At 36.8% G+C, this 23651-nt stretch overlaps 1 protein-coding gene across 1 annotated transcript; it reads right to left on the bottom strand.

Moving 5' to 3' along the window:
- Positions 1–2944: 2944 nt before the first annotated feature.
- Positions 2945–23193, bottom strand: FANCI (Fanconi anemia complementation group I). Its single transcript, XM_073075686.1, has 21 exons — positions 22955–23193; positions 21051–21146; positions 20230–20402; positions 19482–19661; positions 18412–18522; positions 15083–15216; positions 14123–14313; positions 13493–13617; positions 13002–13216; positions 12700–12883; positions 11411–11545; positions 10724–10827; positions 9674–9825; positions 9033–9209; positions 7711–7896; positions 6562–6686; positions 5661–5831; positions 5071–5195; positions 4261–4481; positions 3712–3876; positions 2945–3187 (listed from the first exon to the last, which is right to left on the bottom strand). The coding sequence occupies exons 1-21, from the start codon at positions 22979–22981 to the stop codon at positions 2945–2947; spliced, it is 3240 nt and encodes a 1079-aa protein (XP_072931787.1). The 5' UTR covers positions 22982–23193.
- Positions 23194–23651: the final 458 nt, after the last annotated feature.

Genomic DNA, 23651 nt, shown 5'->3' with positions numbered 1-23651 from the left:
TCACAGCAGTTAAGACTAACAATTAGCCATAAATCTAAATCTCAGTGATCTCTGTAATACAACATCCTATTTCTAATTAAAAAGAATTATAAACTTTTTACAAAAAAAGCTCTCTACTAAAGATGTATATGAATATAAGACTGACATTAACATTAAACATGTAACATTTTTGTGTAACCTAGGCGATATATTGTTTGTTTCTCATTTTAAATGTTTCTATTATATTATAGTATATTACTGTTATTACCATTTATGATTATTTTGTTGTAAGTTCCTACATTTTATGAAAATTAGGTTTCATTTTATTTAAAAATGCATTTTTAATGTAATGTTTATTATTTGTTTATTATAATGAATGTTATTAATGTTTATTATAATGTAATTTTTAAGTTATGGATAATTAGTACCACCTGCAGGTGGTACTAATTATCCATAACTTACTCATGGAAAGTAACAACTACCTTACAGTAGTGTTTGTATTTATATAGCTGTGTATTAGGGTGTGATAAATTATTTTGAACTTAGGTAGTTTGCTAAGTAATTACATGCATAAGGAAATGCATCTATTCAACTTCATGTGGAGCAACCTTTATCTGGAGTTGATAATTGGTAGATAGGTTAAGGAATATATATATTAGCACAAAAACATTAAGTAAATAAAACATTCTAAAAAAATAAACATATATTTTAAGAAGACTAAAAGTACATTATTTTTCTCTTTTAGGTCACTAAGAAGATTATATGCGGTTATAAGATTATTAGCACAAAATATTTAATTACAAAAACAATTTTGTCAACAAACACTAAACTTACATTTTAAAGGATCAAAAATAATTAAAAAATATATCCCATACTACTATTTGTATTGGTGCTACTTCAGAAAATAATAATAAAAATAACATCACATACTTTGGTAATTTATCTTTATTTCTAAACATTTAACTAAAATAATTATTTTAAAAACGAACACTTACTGTAATCTTAATATTAAACTGTTTCGTATAGCTCTACCTTGGATAAGCTCATTTTGACTACCTTCAGTAGAAATATTTTCTAGTGTATCTCTGAAGGGTAACTCTTCTTCTTCTGGGGAATGTGGAGGAGCTGGTAAACTTGCATCAATTGCCATGTTATGCAAAACAGAACAAGCAAGTACTATTTTCCCAGCCTTAACAGGATGGTAATGCAATGTTCGGTGTTTGAGTAAACATCTCCAGCGTGACTTGAGTAATCCAAAGCAGCGCTCTATACAATTTCTGGCTTTTAGATGACGCTGGGTGTAAATCTCATCTCTAGAACCAGGAGCTGCATCTAAAATTGGTGTTAATAACCATGGCCGCAACGGATACCCAGAGTCACCTGAAACAAATAAATTATAATAAATATTTAAAATTTTGTAAAAAAATTGTTTACTTTACAAGCTCCATCTATACACATATCTATCCTTTATAAGCCTTATTTTATATTAATCCTTTATAAGCTCCATCTATATCATATATAACTGCAAGTTTAAAAATATAGAAATTTAATTTTCCCATAGCTTTAGAACTTATTAATAATATGATATTATTATAATAATGCTACCGTACTTATACTTTGAAGAGCATATCCTATACTTTGAAGGAGCAATTTTTATAATTTTCACAAAAAAGTAAAACAAATGTAGCTTAATCATCTTACCTAACAACCATACATGTTCTCCATTTTGATGAAGTCCACGCAAATAAGGCTCTACCTTGCTGGAAGCCCAAATAAATGAATCATGGGTAGCTCCACCAAACTTAGGATTGACATTAATTATTTTTAAATTACTATCACATACCTGTAAAAAAGTGAAACTTTAGAATCTCAACAAGAATGAAATATTTACATATTTAAATGTATATTTCAACTTACCATTTGCACATTCAGTGAATGATACCCCTTTCTATTAAAAAATAGATGCTCATCTTCGGTTGGCCTGCAAATGGCTACATGTGTACAGTCTACACAGCCAATTACCCCCGGCAGTCTAAATTTACTTTGAAACCTACAATATTATAAAATAATCATTATTTATTTTAAGTTATCCTTTATCTATTTTCGTTTTTTCCAACTCTATACAAGGCACTTAGAACTTACTGAAGTTTCAAACGGACTCTTTCTTGTTGCAATTGAGGAAAAATTATCCATTTAGCTTGAATCGCAGGATGATTTAGGGCTTCCACAACTTGCTGAATGCACCTACTTGCAGTCCTCTGGATCATATGTTGTGTAAGCCCAACTATCCGTTGATATGAGCCCGTTGCTAAGAAACTAAGTGTGCAAAGAACCTGAAATAAAACAAAATATGTTACGCAAATTCCATTAAACAATTAATTTAAATGTAAGGTCGATCTAGGTGACTCTTAATAGTGATAATACCCTTAATAGAGAAAATACTCTTAATAGATAATAGTTACTTACTTTCACCTCTAGGGTAATTTCCTTAGTTCCTCTAAGTGAAGTTCTACTTCTTAACTCGTTGCAAAGGCTCCGAAACGTTTGCTTATCTAACCTAAATCTACGAATAAACTCCTTTTCCGATATAAGACCAATAAAGTTGTCTTTACGGCGAGTTATTCTTAATTGGCGATTTTGCCAAATTTCCTCATTATTTGCAGCCCATAGCAATCTCAAATGATGCATGATCACTTAATTATAGTAACTTATTTTTCAAAAAATACTCGTAACAAAAGTTAGCGGCACCTTTCTTATTAACGCTGCGGAAAGTGACGTGAGCGTGACCAAAACTAGCCGTAGCGTGTGTCAAAAACGACACTTGTCTACCATTTTGTCCGCAAGACGTCAAGCTGCGGAAACATTTCAAGCGTTAGCGTTAGCGTGCCGATACTTGTCAAACATTGTCTACGAACTTAGCGTGACGTGACGTCACCGTTCCGCAGCATATGTCATTCCCATACATTTATAAGTTAGCGTTTGGCGTTAGCGCTTGCGGAAAAGTATTTTGTCTAGGCCCGCTGGGCAGGCTGTCGTCGGTGGCGCGCTCCCGCATGTCGGCGAGGTCGCGCGCGCGCACGACGACGTGTCGTGCGGCGGCGAGGCGCGCGGCCGCGTGCGCCGCCGCCGCCGCCAGCAGCGCCGCCGCGTTGCCCGCGCGCACCCAGCACAGCGGCCCGCCCGGCTGCGTGCTTTGCGTCTCTGGCGCCTGCGAAACAGGTGTGTAGTAAAGTTTTTGGGCGCCTGGCTCTCTGGCACCCGCGAGTCAGTTTTATAAGTAACGTTCTTTGTGTGTCATGAGAGGAAAAAAAAATTGTTTGTTATGAAAACGATAACGCTGGAGTGTAACGTTACAATAATATTTAATAATGGATACGATACGTAATTAAAGATGTATATATCATTTATGATGATATAGTACATAACGATACCGATGCTTTGTAAGATAAATGTGTATGTACTAATCATTTGTATTTTTTAAATCATACATTTTTGGCGCGTTTGGGTAAAATGATGAAAATAAATTTTTAGTTAACCGACAAAAATTAACATCATAAAATTACCTTGTAAAAGTCAAACTTTTGCAGAAAAGGCTGCCAAATAGTAGTTTCAAATACTTATTTTTTAAGTTGCACATAACATCATATGATACCTCACAGGCAACAATAACGTCCACTCTTGCGGCTGCGACACACGCTCCTCCTTAAGCAAAGGTGGCCATTTTAAACTTACTGGGGGCGTATCCACAGTCCCGAGCACGGTAGCCAGACGCGCGAGCAGCTCGTCGAGCAGCGCGGCGTCGGGCGCGACGGCCGCGGCGGCGGACAGCAGCGGCGCCACCAGCGACGAGCAGTCCTGCGTGCTGCCACACACTCGCTGCTCCCACTCGTCTATCTCCTGCAAATAATAAATGCTACAACTTTAAAGAATGCTATACCATACACACTCACAGCACGGATTTCAGTTTTTTTATCCACAAAAGTACAAATTACAAACTAGTTTCAGACAAATAAAATGGAATACATAAATAAATTCACAAAGTTATATTAAAAAAAAAAACTTAATAAAAATTACATTTTTTTTTTTAACAGACAGACAATCCAATCCCTTAAGAAAAATATTGATAACTAACAGAAGATTCTTGGCGACTAATCCTCTATGAAATATGGCTTAATAACCCTCTAAACATATTCTTGTATCCTAAAAGTATTCAAATTTAATGTGATTCAAATTTGACTTTGAACTAATAGTATTTGAAAAAAAAAAATACAAAAAACTTACCCTAACCAACTTGACATTATCGTTGGAATCGGTCCGTTTGCCCTCATCCGTGGGTATCTTGAGCAGCGTGGTGGTGACGTCCACTACCTCCTTGAATATTTTCTTGTTAAGCCCGTTGGCGTATTGTGAGGCGTCCGGTAACTCGTCCATGAAGAGTATGGACCGCAGTGTACCCAGTATAAGGGCTTTTGCCGCTGTCGGCGAAGCGGCGCTATCTCCGACTGCAAATTATTATACTATTTAAAATGTTTGAAGGTGGTAGAGCCCTTTGTGGTTTGACTCCGGAGGCACCACCACACCTATTTCTACCTCATAACAGCAGTGTTAAACGCTGCTATGTTCTGGTTTGAAGGGCGTGGTAACGGCGACATACTTTTCCGAGGCGTTCCAGCTTAGTCCTCAAGGGTAGCGGCGCGTCAGCTTAGTGCTCTGGGGTGCCGACTTCAGGTCCAGGTACCTGTATCTGGGGTTGATTAGAGATGTCCATGGGTGGCAGTAGCCACTTAGCATCAGGTGGACTACATGCTCGTCTGCTACTCCAATATTATTTAAAAAAGTGCAATGGTTACTCATGGGAAGCTAATGCAGTGGTTAGAATTGTGCCTCTGAATTGGGGGGTCCGAATCTTCATCGACTTCTAATTTTTTAAGGTTATGTGTGTGTTACAAATGAATTATCACTTGCTATAACGGTTAAAAAAAACATGGTGAGGAAACCTTTCAAAAGCATCGCCTACCAATCCGCACTTACAATAAAAATTAAAGAAAATTTAATAAAACGAGTTTTTTTATTAATTAAATGAGAACATACTTATAGTGGACAGCACAGACGGGTCCATATTCAAGTTCGGCGAGGAGAACAATTTGAGACACGCGTGAAAAACTTCGAGGCAGCCGAGTGCGGTGTCGTCGTCGAATTCGTACAAATCTTGGAACCTGTATAATCAGAAGAGGGGTATTTTAATATACAAATCAAATAAGAACATGTCATAAGAACAACATTAAAAGTATCATTTTCTGTTCCATAAAAAATCTTTATAATTAAAACCTAATTAAAACCAACTTATCAGCTGTACATTGTTGAAATCCATAGTTGTAGTTCCCAATGGCTTGAGTGTAAGATTGATATTTGGTACAGTAAGCGTTGTTCCCAAAGTGTAAACATCCAATATTGTAATCCTTATTGACAAATGAATAAATGATTATGATCTTTTTTCGTTATGTGAAGCTATAAGTCGCATGGCGACATGTGGGCCGCGCGCTTGCACGGCAACCTCGCGTACATTCACTGTTGCGTCGCTTGCAAACGCGCGCACCTATCTTGCTTTACTCTTCCGCTCACCACCACGCCACCTGGGCACTGACGAGTGTGCTTATCTATATCTATTATCTATGTATTACCTGCACAGGCAGCGGTCGTACACGAGCGCGGCGATGCGTGCGGCGCGCGCGGCCTGGCGGGCGTGGCGCGCGGCGAGCGCGGCGGCCACGGCGCGCGCCGCCCAGCGCTGCCACACGCCGCGCGCGCGCAACGAGCTGCGCTCCTCCGCCGACGACCACGGCACTTCCTCGCTGCTCACAGGAATACACATTATTGTAGTATATTTGTAAAACCTAAGAGGGTATAGTCCGGGCCAAACTTCTAGTCCGTTCTTTAATATAGAAAAAAGTCGCGTCGCAATAGCTACGACGAATACAGCACGGGGCCCACTCTCGCCCACGGGTGTTAGTGTGCCCTTACGTTGCTACGGAGTAATGCTTGTAGTTGTGTTCGACCGCATTGGCTCTCAGATTCCACCTGCACGCAACAACTTCAGGGCGAACTAGAAGTTTGGCGCGCACTTTACCTTATTGAATAAACAGTAGCAAACGAATTTCCGCGCGTTTCACTATAATGATGACAGTTTTAAATAAAATAATGACCCAGTTTTAAAATAAAGTTAAAGAATATATTTTCTATAAAATAAATAGATAAACATTCCAATCCAGGTGAATCATGGTCGACCTCATGCGCATCATCGAATGGTTTGAACTTTTCTATCCAACTCTATGACATCTGCAAGAGTCAAAACTAAATCATTGGTTATATTATTTTTAGAAACAGCTAACCTACACTAACATTAAAGAAAAAGACAAAAAATCGTACCTATTATCCAATTATCTGTACTTGTCTTTACTTCTTAGTAGTAATTCGACCAAAATTAAGTTATTAGTAGTATTCCCAACTCAATTTTTAATGTTTATAACAATATGAATATATCTTATTTTAGTATTAATATCTATCTATCTATCGTTAAATTACCCATAATTAAGTTCCAAGACCCGATGGCACAGCGACAAGTCCCACAGACACGGCAAGGGTTTGAAGGGCACGTTCTTGTCCTTCGCCAATCTGGGTTTCTTCGCGGTGCTTTTCTTTGGAGATTGCTATGAACACAGGAAGTGTTGATAACATAAAACAAAAATGTGGAATGAACTTCCTCCTGAGGTATTCCCTGCACGCTATGACATGGGGCTCTTCAAGAGGGGTGCAAAAAGAGCTGTCCTTCAATCCGGCGATGCATTCGCGACACCTTTGGTGTTGCAAATGTCCATAGGCAACGGTGACTGCTTTCCACCAAGTAGCCTTATCATTAGGTAAAAGTATAAAAAAAAAACATAAGAGTAACACCTACCGTGGTTTGACAAAATCGCGATGTTGCTCTATTAACAAAGGCAAAGGTGGTAGAACCCTTTGTGGTTCGACTCCGGCGGCACCACCGCCACACCTATTTCTACCTAATAACAGCAGTGTTAAGCGCTTCTGTGTTCCGGTTTGAAGGGTGTGGTAAGGGACACAGACTTTTCCGAGGCGGTCCAGCTTAGTCCTCAGGGGTAGCGGCGCATCTGTGGCCGACCGCAGGTAGGAATATCTAATCCTATCTGGGGTTGATTACAGATGTCCATGGGCGGCAGTAGCCACTTACCATCAGGTGGACTGCATGCTCGTCTGCTACTCTTATATTATAAAAAAAAAAAAAATTAGCAGTGTTAAGCGCTGTTGTGTTCCACATTGAAGGGTGTGGCTTACCACTGGTATACTTATTCGAAGCGTCTCAACTTAGGCCTTAAGAGTAGCAACGCATCTAAGGCCGACCTCAGGTAGGTCTCTAATCTTATCTGCGTTTGATTATTGATGTATATGGACAGCAGTTGCTATTTACCAGCAAATAACAAAGACTTGTCCTTACTGACTTACTGATTCATCATCGCAAAGCCTAAACTATTGGAAATAGAAATGTGAACTTGTATTGATTGAATTTAACGCATACTAAGGGTTGAATTTTTGATATTCTACTCTTAAGCGGATCAAGTTGGGATAATTTTGTATTTTTAATCAAACATAAAAAAAATTAGTATTATATCCCAGTACTCTAAAAAAATCACCGTTAAAAGCTACTTATAAATCTACCTTCGTGTTTTCAGTAAGTTGGTTGTGAGCCTTATAAAGCTGGTAGACGATGTCGGCGTGGCCCTCCGTAGGGCTCCACTGCATGACGTGGTGCGCTATGAGCGCCTCGTACACCTGCAACAGCTGCTGCACCTTCATGCAGCTCGCCTTCGACTCCGGCGTCGGGTCAGTCAACACGAGGTTCTCCTGAAATATAACAAATGATTATAGAAAAAAAAAATCAAGAATAATAAGTATGTAAATAGTTAAATTGAGGAAAAAAATAATATTCTTATTATAAACAGTATTTTCACACAAAAAGTTAATTTAAATATAAGTAAAAAATATGGTAATTAAATAAATGTAAATAAAAGGTAAGGAATTTTAATTTATCATTTAGATTTTTGTCTGGCCGAGTATCGGCCACGAAACCCTTTAATACCCAGTAAAGTGACCACTTTGACCGCATTCAGTTCGTTAAATAAGTCTCATGCGCAAAAATAGATATTATTATTATTGTTAAAAGCAAACAAACAAGTATGCTGTTAACTTAACTAATTTAGTATGTATCATATTAACTCTGTAACATTTTTGGTCAAATAAAGTATTATTATTAAGTTAAGATTAAAACTACTTCGCAACAATCCGCTACAAATATGTATGATGGTATATATTTTAAACCATGCAGTATATATACCATCATACATATTTGTAGCGAATTGTTGCGAAGTAGTTTTAATCTTAACTTAATAGCATGGATTTCCGCAAAGTAACACCTGATACAATTAACTATCTAAAGTATTATTATTATTTAAAAAAAAACCTGACGGTAAGCGGTCACTATCGTCCATGGACACATCTAGCCAAGTCCATATAAAACAGAGGTTCTACCTGACGCCGATAACGAATGCCTTACCACTCCTGATGGTTAAGATGGTAGCCTCGTATGTAAGTCAGTATTTACTCAAAAACTTCTCGGTGGCGATGGTACCTTCATGGTCGAGATACCACCTTACGTTTTTTTTTTTTTATAATATAGGAGTAGCAGACGAGCATGCAGTCCACCTGATTGGAAGTGGCTACTGCCGCCCATGGACATCTGTAATCAACCCCAGATAGGATTAGATATTCCTACCTGAGGTTGGCCACGGATGCGCCGCTACCCCTGAGGACTAAGCTGGAAAGCTCGGAAAAGTCTGTCTCCCTTACCACATCCTTCAAACCGGAACATAGCAGCGCCTAACACTGCTGTTATTAGGTAGAAATAGGTGTGGCGGTGGTGCCGCCGGAGTCGAACCACAAAGGGTTCTACCACCTCCTAACTCCTTACGTCATATATTTACCATATCAACGTTGCTCAATAAGTTGCATTTGCTGAGGTCCGCCAAGTACGCCTTCAGCTTGTTCCTGATGAAGCCACTACTGTTATCCTGGCTGCAGAATAAACTCTCCATGTCACTCTCTACTGTAGTTGGTTCTAGTAACTGGGCTATCAAGTAGAGCAGGTGTCCTATTGGTTCCTAGAAAATAATTGAAACATTGTAAACAAAAAAGGGTGTGTATTTGTGTGTGCACGTAAGGAGTATATTTCTTTGGGCGTAGACTCAAAACCACTTTAAGACGCGAATGTGTCCCCACGGCAAACGGCGCCGGCTACTTTTTTCGGCGCCGGAATTCGGCTTCAGGAGCAACGATGTGATAACGTCATCCAGAACTCCTTGTAGCCTAAAGGCCAGAACTCTAGCGGCATTTACTCGCTGTTCAGCAATGCTAATAATTTGTAGTGTGCGTAAAACCTCTAATTACATATGTTAGGATAAGCTTAGTATTAAGACAGTACTAATAAAGCTATCAGCCAAGCAACACGCGTCTTAATATACTATACGAGCCTGCGACATCTCTACAAATTGGGTAGAAAATTTATCAAACTTTTGGCTTGGGAAGGGAAATTAAAAAACAGTTTGGTAAAACGGGTCACACTCACAACCAAAACAGCGGCCGTCGGAGTCGTGTTCACACACTGGTCCATGCTCAGATTGATCTCCCCGTCCGCGAGGTACTTGCTCAGCTGGCTGTGCAGCATCTCAAGCATCTCGTCGTGCAGCGACGTCTTGTCTCGCACGCACGCGTACCAACCTGGAATAGAACCCAGCACAGCTTTAACTTACTTTCCTACTACCGGGCATAGGTTTTTTTTAAATACAGGAGTACCAGACGAGCATGCAGTCCACCTAATATACTACTGCCGCCCATGGACATCCGTAATCAACCACAGGTAAAATTTGATATTCCTACCTGAGATCAGCCGTAGATGCGCCGCTACTCCTGAGGACTAAGCTGGAACGCTTCGGAAAAGTATGTCTTCCTTACTACACCCTTCAAACCAGAACACAGCAGCATTTAACACTGTTGTTATGAGGCAGAAATAGGTGTAGCGATGGAGCCCGCGGAGTCGAATCACAAAGGGTTCTGCCACCTTCATACAATAGAACCCAGTAAAGCATTAACTTACTTTCCACTGCTGAGCACAGGTTTTTCATAAATGCTTTTTACACTCACAGCCCCACACTAGGATTTCCTGTATCGTGGGTGCTATGGACACACACAAAGACAAATGACAAATACACAAACACCTAGACCCAGAAACAGAAATCTAAATTCATCATTTATGTCTGGCCGGGGATCGAACCCGGGACCCTCTACTCGTCAGACCGGTATGGTGACCGCTCCGCCACGCGGGTCGTCCAACAGGTCTTCTCTATATTAAGTCGAAAAAGCTCGCCAATAGTACATTGCGCCACTTCTCTAATCTGCTGCTTTCAGCAGATTGCAACATACTCAGTCCAATTGAGGTAAATACGCCATTCTATTGTGCATAATTGATTACAGCTATTTTTCTTAATATTGCTGTGAAATATAGTATATATAACTATAAAATAAGATAATAATATACTATATATAACCACAGTATATATAACTATAAAATAAGTAATAAAATAAGTTTTTTTTTTGTATTTAAACGAATACCACTTACGACTGTATAGCAGTTCCTTCACGGATGCCTCTTGACCGAGACATCGTCGTAGTGTCAAAATTATATTTTCGCAGGTACTTGTACTTGTACTTGTCGGACGGTAACTGAAAATATAATGATTACGATATAATATCAGACACACAGTTTCTTTTTTTTAGTTTCAGATAGTATAGGTAGACAATTAACATGTAATACACATGTTAATATTGCGCTTGTGTGTTTGTGCGTGTGTTGGTGTTCAAACTTCAATACTTCAAACTGAATACATATCAAATAAGATGAGTATAGTGTAGAAGGTGATAGAACACTTTGTGGTTCGACTCCGGCGGAACCACCGCCACACTGATTTCTGGCTACATACACAGCATACATAAATACATACATATTACAGCAGTACTAAGCGCTGCTTTTCTCTAGTTTGAAAAGTGCGGTAAGGGAGACCTACTTTTCTGAGGCGTTCCCGCTTAGACCTTAGGGTTAACGGCGCGTCTGTGGCCGACCTCAGGTAGGAAAATCCAATTCTATTTGGGGTTTATTATAGATGTCCATGGTCGGCAGGAGCCACTTACCATCAGGTGGACTGCTCGTTTACGATTCCTATATAAAAAAAAACTTCAGTTTTAGTGTTGTGCTTTTTTTAATGTACGAAGAGTTTGTCAAACGTGTGGCGGCGCTATTCGCGTGTACCTGTCGCCGTCCTGCGAGGCGTGCACGTGCACGGCGCCGCGCTCGTCGTCCTGCGAGCGCGGCGCGCCCGCCCCGCGCAGCGCGCGCAGCGCCGCCAGCAGCCCGCGCGCCGCCAGCGCACGCTCCGCCGGGTCCCTGCACGTTGGATGCATAGATTAGTAAAGATGCTTCGCCGCCTTGAAATTGAATGAAGTCACGAACGGCTTATTTTAGTAAGTTCTTTTTTTGAATCCTTGACAAATAAAAACATTTTTAGAGAAAATTTACGAATTAGTTATTATTTACGTAATAACTACGTAATTTAAGTAATAAATAAATAATTATTTCAAATATTTTAGGGACATTTTAACACGGAGATGTGGCAAATAGTACATTACAATACGAGGACGAAAAATTTTTTTCTGACAAGTGTGAGTTTGCAGGCCGAGCCGCAGGCGAGGACTGCAATCACACGAGTCAGAAAAACATTTTTCGTCCGCGTGTTGTATAAAATTTTATATTACGGGGTCGGAAATGGGGGTTTTGCGCACGCGAAGCGTGCGTAAAACGTCAATTTACGCACGCCGTGATATAAACTTTTTTACGCAACTATTTTAATTCTCAAAACTGGGTACATTTTCTTGTTAGGAGTGAGTAATCTTTACTAATCTATGATTGGATGTTAAACACTCAATAAATAACAGATACATACGATAAATAACAGTTCTACCAATTGCTAAGAGTGAAGTGAAATTAAATATATTTGTTTTGTATAGGCCAACGGCGGCACTTACAAATTTTCAGTTACAATATTTTTCTTAAATTACTACTGGATCGGAACGCGACCTCTACTGAGAAGATCCGGTAAGAAACTTTGTCTTTGTTTTTAATAATTATTATTCTCTTTTTGCTTTTTTTTTTAAATGCCATCATGCTATGCTTTTTTTCTAAATGCCATATGCCATTGCTTGAGACTCGGCTTAAGCGAGAGGTCCTAGGATTGTATGCCTAGGGACACGCATATCTAAATCATTAAAGTTATGTTAGTATTAGAAATTAATTATCACTAGTTTTTAATTGACGGTGGTAGATCCTTTTGTTATTCGTTTCCGGCGGTACAACCTTTATACCTATTTCTTCCTTATATCAACAGTGTTAAGCGCGTGTTCTACTTTGATATGTACATTCATGAGCGTAGTAGTGGCCGCTGCATTACCATTGAAAATCTAGTTACAGAACCTCTAGACACAAAATATTAGTGCCACTCAGGATGTCTGCAGCTGGCCCGCGCTGCACCGCCAGCGACCCACCTGCAGTACAGCCGCTTGGTGCAGGTCATGATGAGCGCGTCCCGCACGCCGCTGCTGAAGTTGAGCAGCGGCTGCACCGCCTCCAGCACGTCCGGCGCGCTCGCCCGGCACTCCTGCAGGATGTCGCGCAGCTTGGCCTGCCGCTCCACTGACAGCGTCTCCTTGCACAGCACTGCCAGGCATTCTGCACAAAATTTATTTCATAAATAATTTTTAAGTACACCATAATAGACAATGAAGTCCAAGTGAATTACGTCCATTTTAGGTTACACAAGCCATTGATAAAACTAAAAAATTAATACCTGCATAGTACGGATTTCCAGTGTCGGATGCCAGTCTATCAGCCATGATGTAGAGGATCTGGTTCGCCGAGAACTCGTGTACCTTGGCCACCTTCACCAGCACGCTGATACCGATGTTGGCGCACGCCCGCCGGTCCGCCTTCGTCTTGCGATTGGCCAGCAGCGCGAAGCACAGGTGGATCAGACCGTTTATTATCATTGGGCATATACCTTCACTGTAAGAAAAAAAATTGATACACATACGATTTGGATGTCAATGTAATGCATGATTATATTAGTGACGTCATTCTCAGCCCAATATGGCGGACGCCTCAAGATTGCGGACCAATCATTTTTTATGCACCCTTGTGGGATCTAATAAACGGTTCTTTTTAAATATGAACACGAAAAAAGCTTACTTTAAAAAAATACATACAATAATATCAAAAATATGACAAACGTGTGTGTTTAAGTGGATGTAAATGTGTATATAAATTGAATTGTAAAGTTACCTTTCAACGATCTTCTCTAGCAGGGCAGTGATGCTGACGTCTGGTCGCAGTATCACGCGCGCGGCCGCATACTCTCTGCTCAACATCTCGTCTATCACTGATGCTTCAATGGCTAATCTCATCACCTAGACATAAACAATGATATAACTAAAAAGATGGTTCGTTATGAAGGAGAAGTGGCGAAAGAAACTCCGTATATGCGCAATTTGAAATATTTTAAAAATTAAATTTTATGGGATGAATAGATTGTTTTATATACTGTTTGTAAGGGATGATATGTTCACCCAGCGAAAAAATCCCACTGTAAATTAAAATAATTAAACAAATAAAAAGGCTAAGATGAAAAAATTGTTTGTGAACAGTCCACCTGTTGATAAGTGGCTATTGCCGCCCATGAACATATGTAACCAATGAATAGCGGCACGAACTTAACATTTTAGAACTCCTGCTTTATAAACAGCATGCACGTTGATAGGAATCGGTTCATTTATAAGGCTACATTCAAAACACCACTTGTAGACACCTGGATTCTAAAGCCTTTACTTTTCGCGATCATAAATAGTGCCAGCTTTCGCGCCAGCCACTCCGGCTCCTGCGTCAGACACAGCACGGACCGGCACCGGCACTCACGTCGAGGCACGCGGCCCTGAAGTCCTTGCCCTTCTCGGTCAGGGCGAGCGCGAACAGCAGCACGGCGGGCGCGCGCGGCAGCTGCGAGCGCGGCCACTCGCGCAGCTCCCGCGCCAGCCACTCCGGCTCCTGCGTCAGGAACAGCGCGCACGTCGACAGGCACTGGCCCAGCTCGTTCTCGTTGTACTGAGCTGCGTGCAATACAATTATGTTATCAACCAGTACATAATATACATAATCCGTGCCAAGCTTTAAGTCCGCTCTGAAGTTAATGGCGCGCAGGGGGCAGTCAGAGAGCCAATGCGGTTGAACACAACTACAAGCTTATACTCCGTAGGAACGTAAGGGTACACTAACGCAGCTATATCGCCATGGGGAGTGCGGACAGTGGACGGGTGCCGGAGGTACCGCGCTGTCTTCCTCCCTCTAATATCTACAATTTGCTGTTACGACGCGACTCGATTCTATATTCGGAGAGGACTGGCAGTTTGGCGCGGACTCTTACAAAATTAATAGCGGACTAATTTAAAAAATATTGAGAGTTGTTAGAACAATTAAAAATCATTCAACTCTTTTTAAAAGAATTAGAAATTAATGACATTAACAATTGCCTAAAAAAATTAATTCCGAATATAAAAAAATGCAACTTGAAAATCACCAAACTATCAGACATTACTCAGGAGTAAAAACGCATCAATGTTCAGCTTTATCAGAACCCCTGGTTTATATGGAGCTGGTTCCAAAAATCCGTAGCCGGTAGTAAAAAACAAAGGTAACTAAAATTGTAATGCTCAAAATAATATGGTTTAATGAACTTTGTTTAATCTTATTGGTTTATCATAATATGCAATTATTAAAGTGTATTTTATTTTCTGATATAAATTCTAACGAATTTCAGATCTTGTAAACGAAGTCATGCATAAAAAATAAAGACAATATTTTTTCATAAAAGAATCTTACAAATATCATCAATATCCATCGTAGTCGTAGACTCAGAATCTTGGATTGGTGTAGTTAGTTTATTGTACAGGTGCATATGGAAGTGATCGCTCAAATGCGCCAAGACTACTTTCAAATTTTGCAAACGGCATAACCTGCAAGAGAAACTTCCTTATAACCTTTCTTTATCTATACATTTGTGACTTTATTATGTCAGTATAAAGTCACAAATGTATAAACACACACGCATGCACACACGCACACATACATGGTGAATTTTTCAAACGGGCCTTCAGGACCAAATCCGAAACTATAAGGATTAGCGAAAAATGCTGAAAGGAGTTACGAGGCCGATTTTGATGAAAACTTAAACTGCATCATTACTTTTTTAAAATAACTTTTTCCCTAGCCGGGAATCGAACGAGTTCATTTTGAAAAAAAATGCACCCTCATTATTATTCTACTATCTGATAGTGTTGCTTATAAGGATCAAAATCTGGGAAGTAATGATAAATGACAAACTAAAGAAAAAGCCTCAATTTTAAGAAAATACATATTTTTGGAGTTTACTCCTTAAGAAACGATTTGAGTTATAAGGCCCAGTACGGAAATTTTATGAGGAGTAAAATCAAGTGTAACACGAAAAGTTGAGGCGTAACGTAGAAAGAGACAAACATATATATCCACACTGTTCGAATTCGGAGAGGTGAGGGCGCTGAGGGGTTGTTACTAACCACACTTGAATTAAAAACACACTTATATGTTCCACTGAATATATATTAATAAATTTACAAGGGGCCTCTTATAGTATCTACGAAAGGTTCTCAACAGCGTGATTCAACGGCTGTTTTAGCAGCGCCATCTAGTTTAATATTACGGAACTATCATATACAAATTATTTGAATATTGAACACAAATTTGAATATTGAACACACACTTTACGCGCAACACCAGTGAAGTCACTGAATAGAAATGTCATAATTTTATTTTTTTGTACTAGTGACGTGAAAGAATGCGTTGTATCGGTAAAATAGGTTCACAGACTACATATTAAAAGTATTTTTAGCCACAAATAAAACATAGATAATTTAAAATAAGCCAAATACGAATATATTAATGATCCATTACAATCCCTCCTTTTTATTACAATCATCATATCCTCTCAAAAAGGAAGTAGCGTTTTTAACCAAAATATGAATCAAGAGTGCTTTTATTAATTTAAAATACAGTAAGTTCAAATCCCAAAAGGAAGGTAATTATTACAATAAAAATAATTAGCAATATATAAAACATTAAAACGTCATTAACTAATTTGTTTACATTTTTGCATAAATTAAGTTATAGGTTTGATCATTTATAAACACTGTGAAAAATTTGAACATTGGCGCTATAATATGATTAACAATATTTTATGAACGTTTTTAAAGAAGAGTAACATATAAAATCAGTAAGCAATTGAATAAGATATAATATTAGCAAAATAAGTTTTTAACATAAAGAGGCTTTTGTAAGTTACTGATATATTAATTTAACTTATAAAAATGGATGCATTATTGATCAGCACCATCTATCAACGATAAACGGGCAAAATCAAAACAGTATTATTTAATATTTATTACAGAATTATTGCTAATGAATTATGTTCAAAATAAGTTATATAAAATTAGTAATACGTTTTAAATGAATTCAGAAACAATCCAAATTACATATAATAACATGTTTATTGAGTCTCATATAAATTGCATCCGTAAATTGCAACAAGGATATTTTATAGATGGCAAAGAAATTATAATTATTAAGTTTTAAGTTATAAAACGTTTAACATTGTTTTAAATATAAATAATTATATTATATTAAAATTTACTTTAATATAAACAATTATATTAAGTTACCATTATAATATTTGGAACCAAAATACATAGATTGATAAACTTGCAAACTTACAATTTATAAAACTTGCCACTAGATGGCGCTATTATACCCATGCGCCCATATATACATCTATATACAACGTACATAAACAGCAACCTAACCATCAAGTTTTAATGTTTTGATTTTAAAGTTTTCTTGTACTTCTATGCATTGATACGTGTATTTTATGTACTATTAAACAAATCATCAAGTGATTAAAGTTGAAAAAATATTTGAAAATATGCAAGAAATTGATTAAGATGATAATGAAGAAGAATCCAAAAAACACATGGATGCGGTTAATTGGTATTTTCTATTCGATATATATCATAATTATCGTTCGTAAGGAGTAAACTCCAATCGTGCGTCGTAGCTGACACACACACACTTTTTTTTCATATTAATTTGGCAGTTCCCTCCATTCATCAATTTAAACATTTCGCGTATTAACATTTTTTTTCGCTCAATGCTTCAAATCATTCGAAATGGACGTTTTGTTCTTCAAGAATTCATATTTTTATGTCCGACTTAGGTTACTTTTAGGACCATTATAATAAATTTAACTTGCTATGGGCGGAATTACGTTTAATACAGATGTAAAATTGACAATTTGCGAGAATGTCTTTTTTGAGTCAAATCCGAGTGATAACTGAACAAAGAGATATAGAAAATCATATTTACTGTTTAAACAATAAAACTTTATTATTTAATTACTTATCTATTTTTATTAAAAAATAAATCCTAAAAACGGCGGTAATTTATTTGCCAAACTATTACTTACTCATACTAAGCCGTATGTCACGGTTATAACATCGAATAATTAGTTGATTAACCGACAAATTCTTCCATGGTATGACTTATGTATGTTTCTAAAGAATTATACATAAATCATTTGTTATGAAAAATCCTTAAGGATTAGTATGGCAATGTATTGAAAAATATGTATTTTCTTGAAAATTTTCCTTTATCTTTAATTTGTTACATAACATTACTTCCCAGAATTTGATCCTTATAAGCGACACTATCAGATGGTGGAATAATATAGAGGGTGTAATTTTTTTCAAAATGAACTCGTTCGATTCCCGGCTAAGGAAAAAGATATTTTAAAAAACTAATGATGCAGTTTTAGTTTTTATCAAAATCACCTCGTAACTCCTTTCAGCATTTTTCGCTAATCCTTATAGTTTCGGATTTGGCCCTGAAGGCCCGTTTTGAAAATTCACCCTGTATACGCGCACGTGAACCTATTACTCTTTTGGTTCTCAATCGATTTTATTAGTTTTGATTGGTATTCAATACTAGTCATTGTTAAGTGTTCACAAAGTTGAGTGTTCCAGAAGAAAAATTGAATTGTATTGTTAATTTTGCATATAAAAAAATATACATTTACAGTAGGTACATCGGTACATATTTTTTGGTACATGAAAATATATACTTACTTTATAAGCTGATGTACAAGCGGAGGCAGGTCTTGTGGTGGCGTAACTTTTATGAACGTACATATTTTCGTTACAAATTTCCTATGTTCGTTGCGAGGCAGTTGTAAATCTCTGTAACAATATCAGTTCTACATACTTTATACTATTACGAGCGTACCCGGCAAACGTTGTTGTCATATAAATAAAAAAAAAGTTAAGAGTGAACAACCCTTATCACTTACGGGTATGAAAAATAGATAGTAGCCGATTCTCAGACCCACTGAATATGGATATAAAATTTGGTGAAAATCGGTAAAGCCGTTTCAGAGGAGTACGGTAACTAACATTGTGACACGAGAATTTTATATATAAGATAACTTGATATTTTAATTTAAGAGTACAGTAGTTTTATTATATCAAAGTGGCAAAGGAGAATGTAGTTCACCTGATGGTGCTGGTCAAGCGCTCATGAATATCTATAATAAACCCCAGATAGGCTCACCCCCAGATACCCTCAGATACATTGCTACCCTGAAGACTAATATCATTATTATTTTCAACCTATTGAATGTTTTGTCTATCAAAAATTTTAATTTGACATTTCTGTATGAACAAACTAAAATTGGATAAATGATATTGCATTGGATAGACTGATATTAAATAATTGGCCAAGTGTGAGTTGAACTCTCACACGTACCACCAAAATGTTCAATTTTTTTATTTCTAGTATTTGTTATTATAGCAGCTATTGAAGTAAATGCATTGTGAAAATTTGAACTGTCTATCTATTACGATTCAATAGATAAAGCGAAGAACGGCGAAATATAGCGTTTTTTTATGGTCACCCCATTTATTTTGAATATTTTTTATTTTTACATTCCGTTATACATTCTCGGAAAATTTCAAGTGCCTATTAATTACGGTTCCGGAGATAGAGCCCAGTGACAAATGGACAGACAGCTGCTTCCTAATAATAGGGTTTGGTTTTTGCACTTTGGGCACGGAATCCCAAAAATTGGTGCAAATTTTAATGCCACATATAAGTGTCTCCCTTATCACACCCTTTAATTTTATTTAATTAACAAACAAACCTGGTCATAATAGCAAGCTGCATCAGCTGCTCCTTGTTGAAGTTACAATCCAGTAATTTCTGTAAGCACCGCTTTTTGTACTCTTTACTTGTGATTGTCACTGTTTCGTTATTTTCATTGCAACTTATCATATCATGGGATGACAGAGCGTACATACATTCTGGTACCATAACACACCAACTGTAAATAAAATATATATATATATATATATAATTAGATACGTCTAAAAGTTATGAAAGTGCGCCCATATGTTTGAATGCTTTTAAAGTTTCCCAAATTCATATAACTTAACTAGCTGAGCTCATGGTTTCACCTGCGTTAAACAAAATGACATGCCTATATGTACCCTTAATTATATATCTTCAACTGATAGCAAATTAGCAACTAATATTCACATGTTCAAATATTGTTCTGGACAAGTCATCCTTGACATCATTGTGATAACTTCTAAGCTATCTGTTCAAATTATTTAGTGTAAATGTTTATCTAATTTATTCTGATGTACAAACTACATATATTGTTGAAATTATAAGTAGTAATAATATTATTATAAGTTATATGCCTTGCTTTGACCTATGTCATGATAATGGACTATTTAACACATTTTCAAACTTTTTAATCCTGCTGCAGACCTCTAACTGCAGAGATCTAACTGGCACTTTATACTAAAATGCTGCATTGCAGTGTCGTTCACGAGCATAAACACAAATATAAAAACAATATGTAAATAAATTTAAATCAAACTTACATCATATTTCTATCGGAATCATCAATGATGGACTGGATACTGTCACTGCACCATCTGGTGACAGCTTCAGGTGGCAGACGGGGCAGCTCAAGGCACACCCTACGTGCTATGTTCTCACAGTATGTCTGTGACATCTCATTTGCTCTTAACACCTCCAGGATTTTGTCCACCAACTTTAAAGAGGTCAGTTTCACTTAAAAATTTTGTTACAATTCAAAATTGCTTTCTACCTTCTCAAGTTAAACTTTCTACATACTGTTAACATTGCCTCATAAGTTTATTCATAATATTAATTTAAACTTATGTAAGCCATACACACTATGGCCTAGCATATGGTTTACCTGTACAGGTTAATTGCATGTCCTTGTGTATGGGGACTTTCCGGTGTACCATACTATGTTCGGTTATGTTGGCAAATGACATCGACTGAAAACTATGACTATGGTGGCACAGGAAAATATTGATTTTTGATCTTGCATCAGTCGTCTGCATAGATTCAAAAAATTGCACAGGTCTATTCCCACACATGGTCCAGTGTACCTGCACAGGTAGATCTCTCAGGTGCACCATAGTGTGTTTGACAGGCATTACATACAAAGCGACCATTGTAATCCTCAGAAGTGGCAACGATTCTTTAAACCCCCGGTAAAACCACTTTTTTGGGAAGTTGTTACAGATGACCATAGGTGATAGTGATCACTTACCAATAAGTGGACTGCATATTAATGTGCTACTTCAATGATGTAAAAAAATCATACAAATTTCAAACAGTTAACAACAAACATCAAAAAATTCAAAAACAACAATAATTAATAACTTGCCCTTATCTTGTTCTGACTGTCGTTTGACATATTATTGAACATGTTATCCAGATCAGCTTTTCCTGTTAATATTGTCTGCGGCAATTCTCGAAGAATCTGTAAATTGTATTTGTAATAATTAGTGACCGGATAATATGCAACATAAAAAGCTTGAAATATGCATGCAAATATGCATGAAAAATGCCTAAAATATGCACGAAAACTGACAGAATATGCAACATTAAATGAGTTTTTTTGTTTTGTAAATATTATTCCTTTAGATTTAAGTATTTTGTTAGTAAATACTTGTCTTATGTTTTACTTTATTATGTATGTATCTTTTTAATTTATTGTTATTTGATAAAATAAAAAAACTATTAAGTTTTATATTTTTTATTAAAAAATCAGCATACATTTATAGAAAACTATCCATTGATAGATGTTAATCGATACAGCAGACATGTAACATTATTTAATATTTTTGTAAACATTAACAATCAAGTATTGTTCCAAATGTTCAGTGGTAAGATTATGTCTTCGATCATTCAAAATATTTTTATAGGTCGAAAATGATCGCTCCACATCTACTGAGGTAACTGGGCAGAATTTGAACTTGGGTGCTATGTTAGCGCTTATATTTTCTGGCAAAACTTCCGTCGGTCCATTAATAAAGCTATCAATTTGACACAGATGTTCAAAGCCTGGATTATTGTTCAAAATGTTTTCAAACTTTACTTTAAGTTTATGCGGCAACGTACTTGGCAACGTGGAGTTAAGATAGCGGATTTTATTCATTGTTTGAATGGATTCATTCAATGCCAAACCATGAGTTTCAAGCTTTTTAATACTTTCGGGTATGTGAGAAAAATTGGTGCAAATTACAGCTATGTTTTTTTTATGGTAGAATCGTTAAAAGCTGTCTGTGACTCACAAATTGCTCTTGACTCGGCACTGTCAAAGTCATTTACCACACCTTGGATGGCCTCAAAATGTTCATTGTTCACGCTCGAAAAATACCTACTGTAAATTATAGCAATAATATGCATCATCACTAGATATTAGTAAAAATATGTTATTAGCCTTGAAAATCGCTTAAATATGCAAATGCATATGCAAATATGCAAATGCATATTATCCGGTCTCTAGTAATAATCATTTATATTATCAAGATATCATATAAGTCAATATATTTTAAACTGCATAGGCACTACTGCTACACTACTTCTACTTCTTATATTTCTGGTGTGGTTAAGGAGACATACTTTTCCGAGGCATTCCAGCTTAGTACTTAGGGGTAGTGTCACATCTGTGGCCGACCTAAGATCGGAATATCTAATCCTATCCTGGATGATTACAGATGTGCATGGGCAGCAGTAGTCACTTACCATCAGGTGGACTGCATGCCCATCTACTACTCCTATATTATATAAAGAAAAAACCTAAAAAGAACCGTGTTAACAGCTGCTGTTTCAAGCTTAATCACTATTAAGCTTGAAACAGCAGCTGTTTCAAGCTTAATCACTATTAAGCTTGAAACAGCAGCTGTTTCAAGCTTAATAGTGATTAGCTTTAGTAGATTAGGTGTAGTAAGATAGAGAGAAATAAACAAGGTCTTTCAACTTAATCCTCTGGAATAGCAAATCTGAATGTTTTTCTAGTTTTATCTGGCATCAGTGGTCACTCAACATAAGGTATACTACGTAGTTATTTGGGTTATTTTGTATTTTTTGGAAAGAATATAACAAAATATATATTCATCTCATAATTTCAGTGTTTTTTAAATAGGATTAATTGACAATTTAAAATATTTTTTCAGTCATGGACTTAATTCTTCTAATCCTGACAAAAACCCAACAATGTAACAATTTATGACGGTTAAAATCACTTAAAATTTAAATGTGTTACTGATAACAAGAAGTAGGTACCTGATCGATATCAGTAGAGTTATTCATTTTGATTTGAAGTTCTTTTTATTTATCCTCACTGGTATTATTTGATATAAACACCAACTACAGCTACAGAATAATTTTTTATCAATTCTTTGACTATTTTAGAAAAAGAAACAATTTTCTTTCAGTTTTCCGGCCCCGCCCAGTTTTCAGGTACGAAACTACGAACTGGTTAGTGGTTGACACTCACACTTGACGTCTGACAGTTTGATTTGAAAATGACAATCAATGATAAATCTATACTCTTTGAGTATTACCTTTATATATAAGTTACTATACTCTTTGGTATTACCATCTCAAAGTATTATTTATGAACACAATAATATTCCCTGTAAACATAAATAAAATATATTGAACAATTTTTGAACGTACCTGCTGTGTACGTACCACAGTACAATAACGTCTCACCAATAGAAAAATAAATATTTAAATTAAGAATTATTCTTCCTTCATTTTTGAAATTCATTTTTTTAAATTAAATAAAATGCAGTTGAAGAATATGTCGGCTGCCAGAGCGTATATTTTGACAACTAAATTAAGAATAAGGGAGGGGAGATTGGGCTATAAAATATTATTTATCAGAGCAATTAAGATTTATTTTTAATAATAGGGAAAAAGTATTAGCTTTTGTGCTTAGGAGTCTGGATAGGATAAATTGCCATAAAAAACACTT

This window comes from Epargyreus clarus, unplaced genomic scaffold, assembly GCF_041222505.1.
Source record: "Epargyreus clarus isolate Ecla_fem2 unplaced genomic scaffold, WU_Ecla_fem_2.2 ptg000008l, whole genome shotgun sequence".
Taxonomy (NCBI): domain Eukaryota; kingdom Metazoa; phylum Arthropoda; class Insecta; order Lepidoptera; family Hesperiidae; genus Epargyreus; species Epargyreus clarus.
This window is presented reverse-complemented; position numbering and strand designations above follow the sequence as displayed.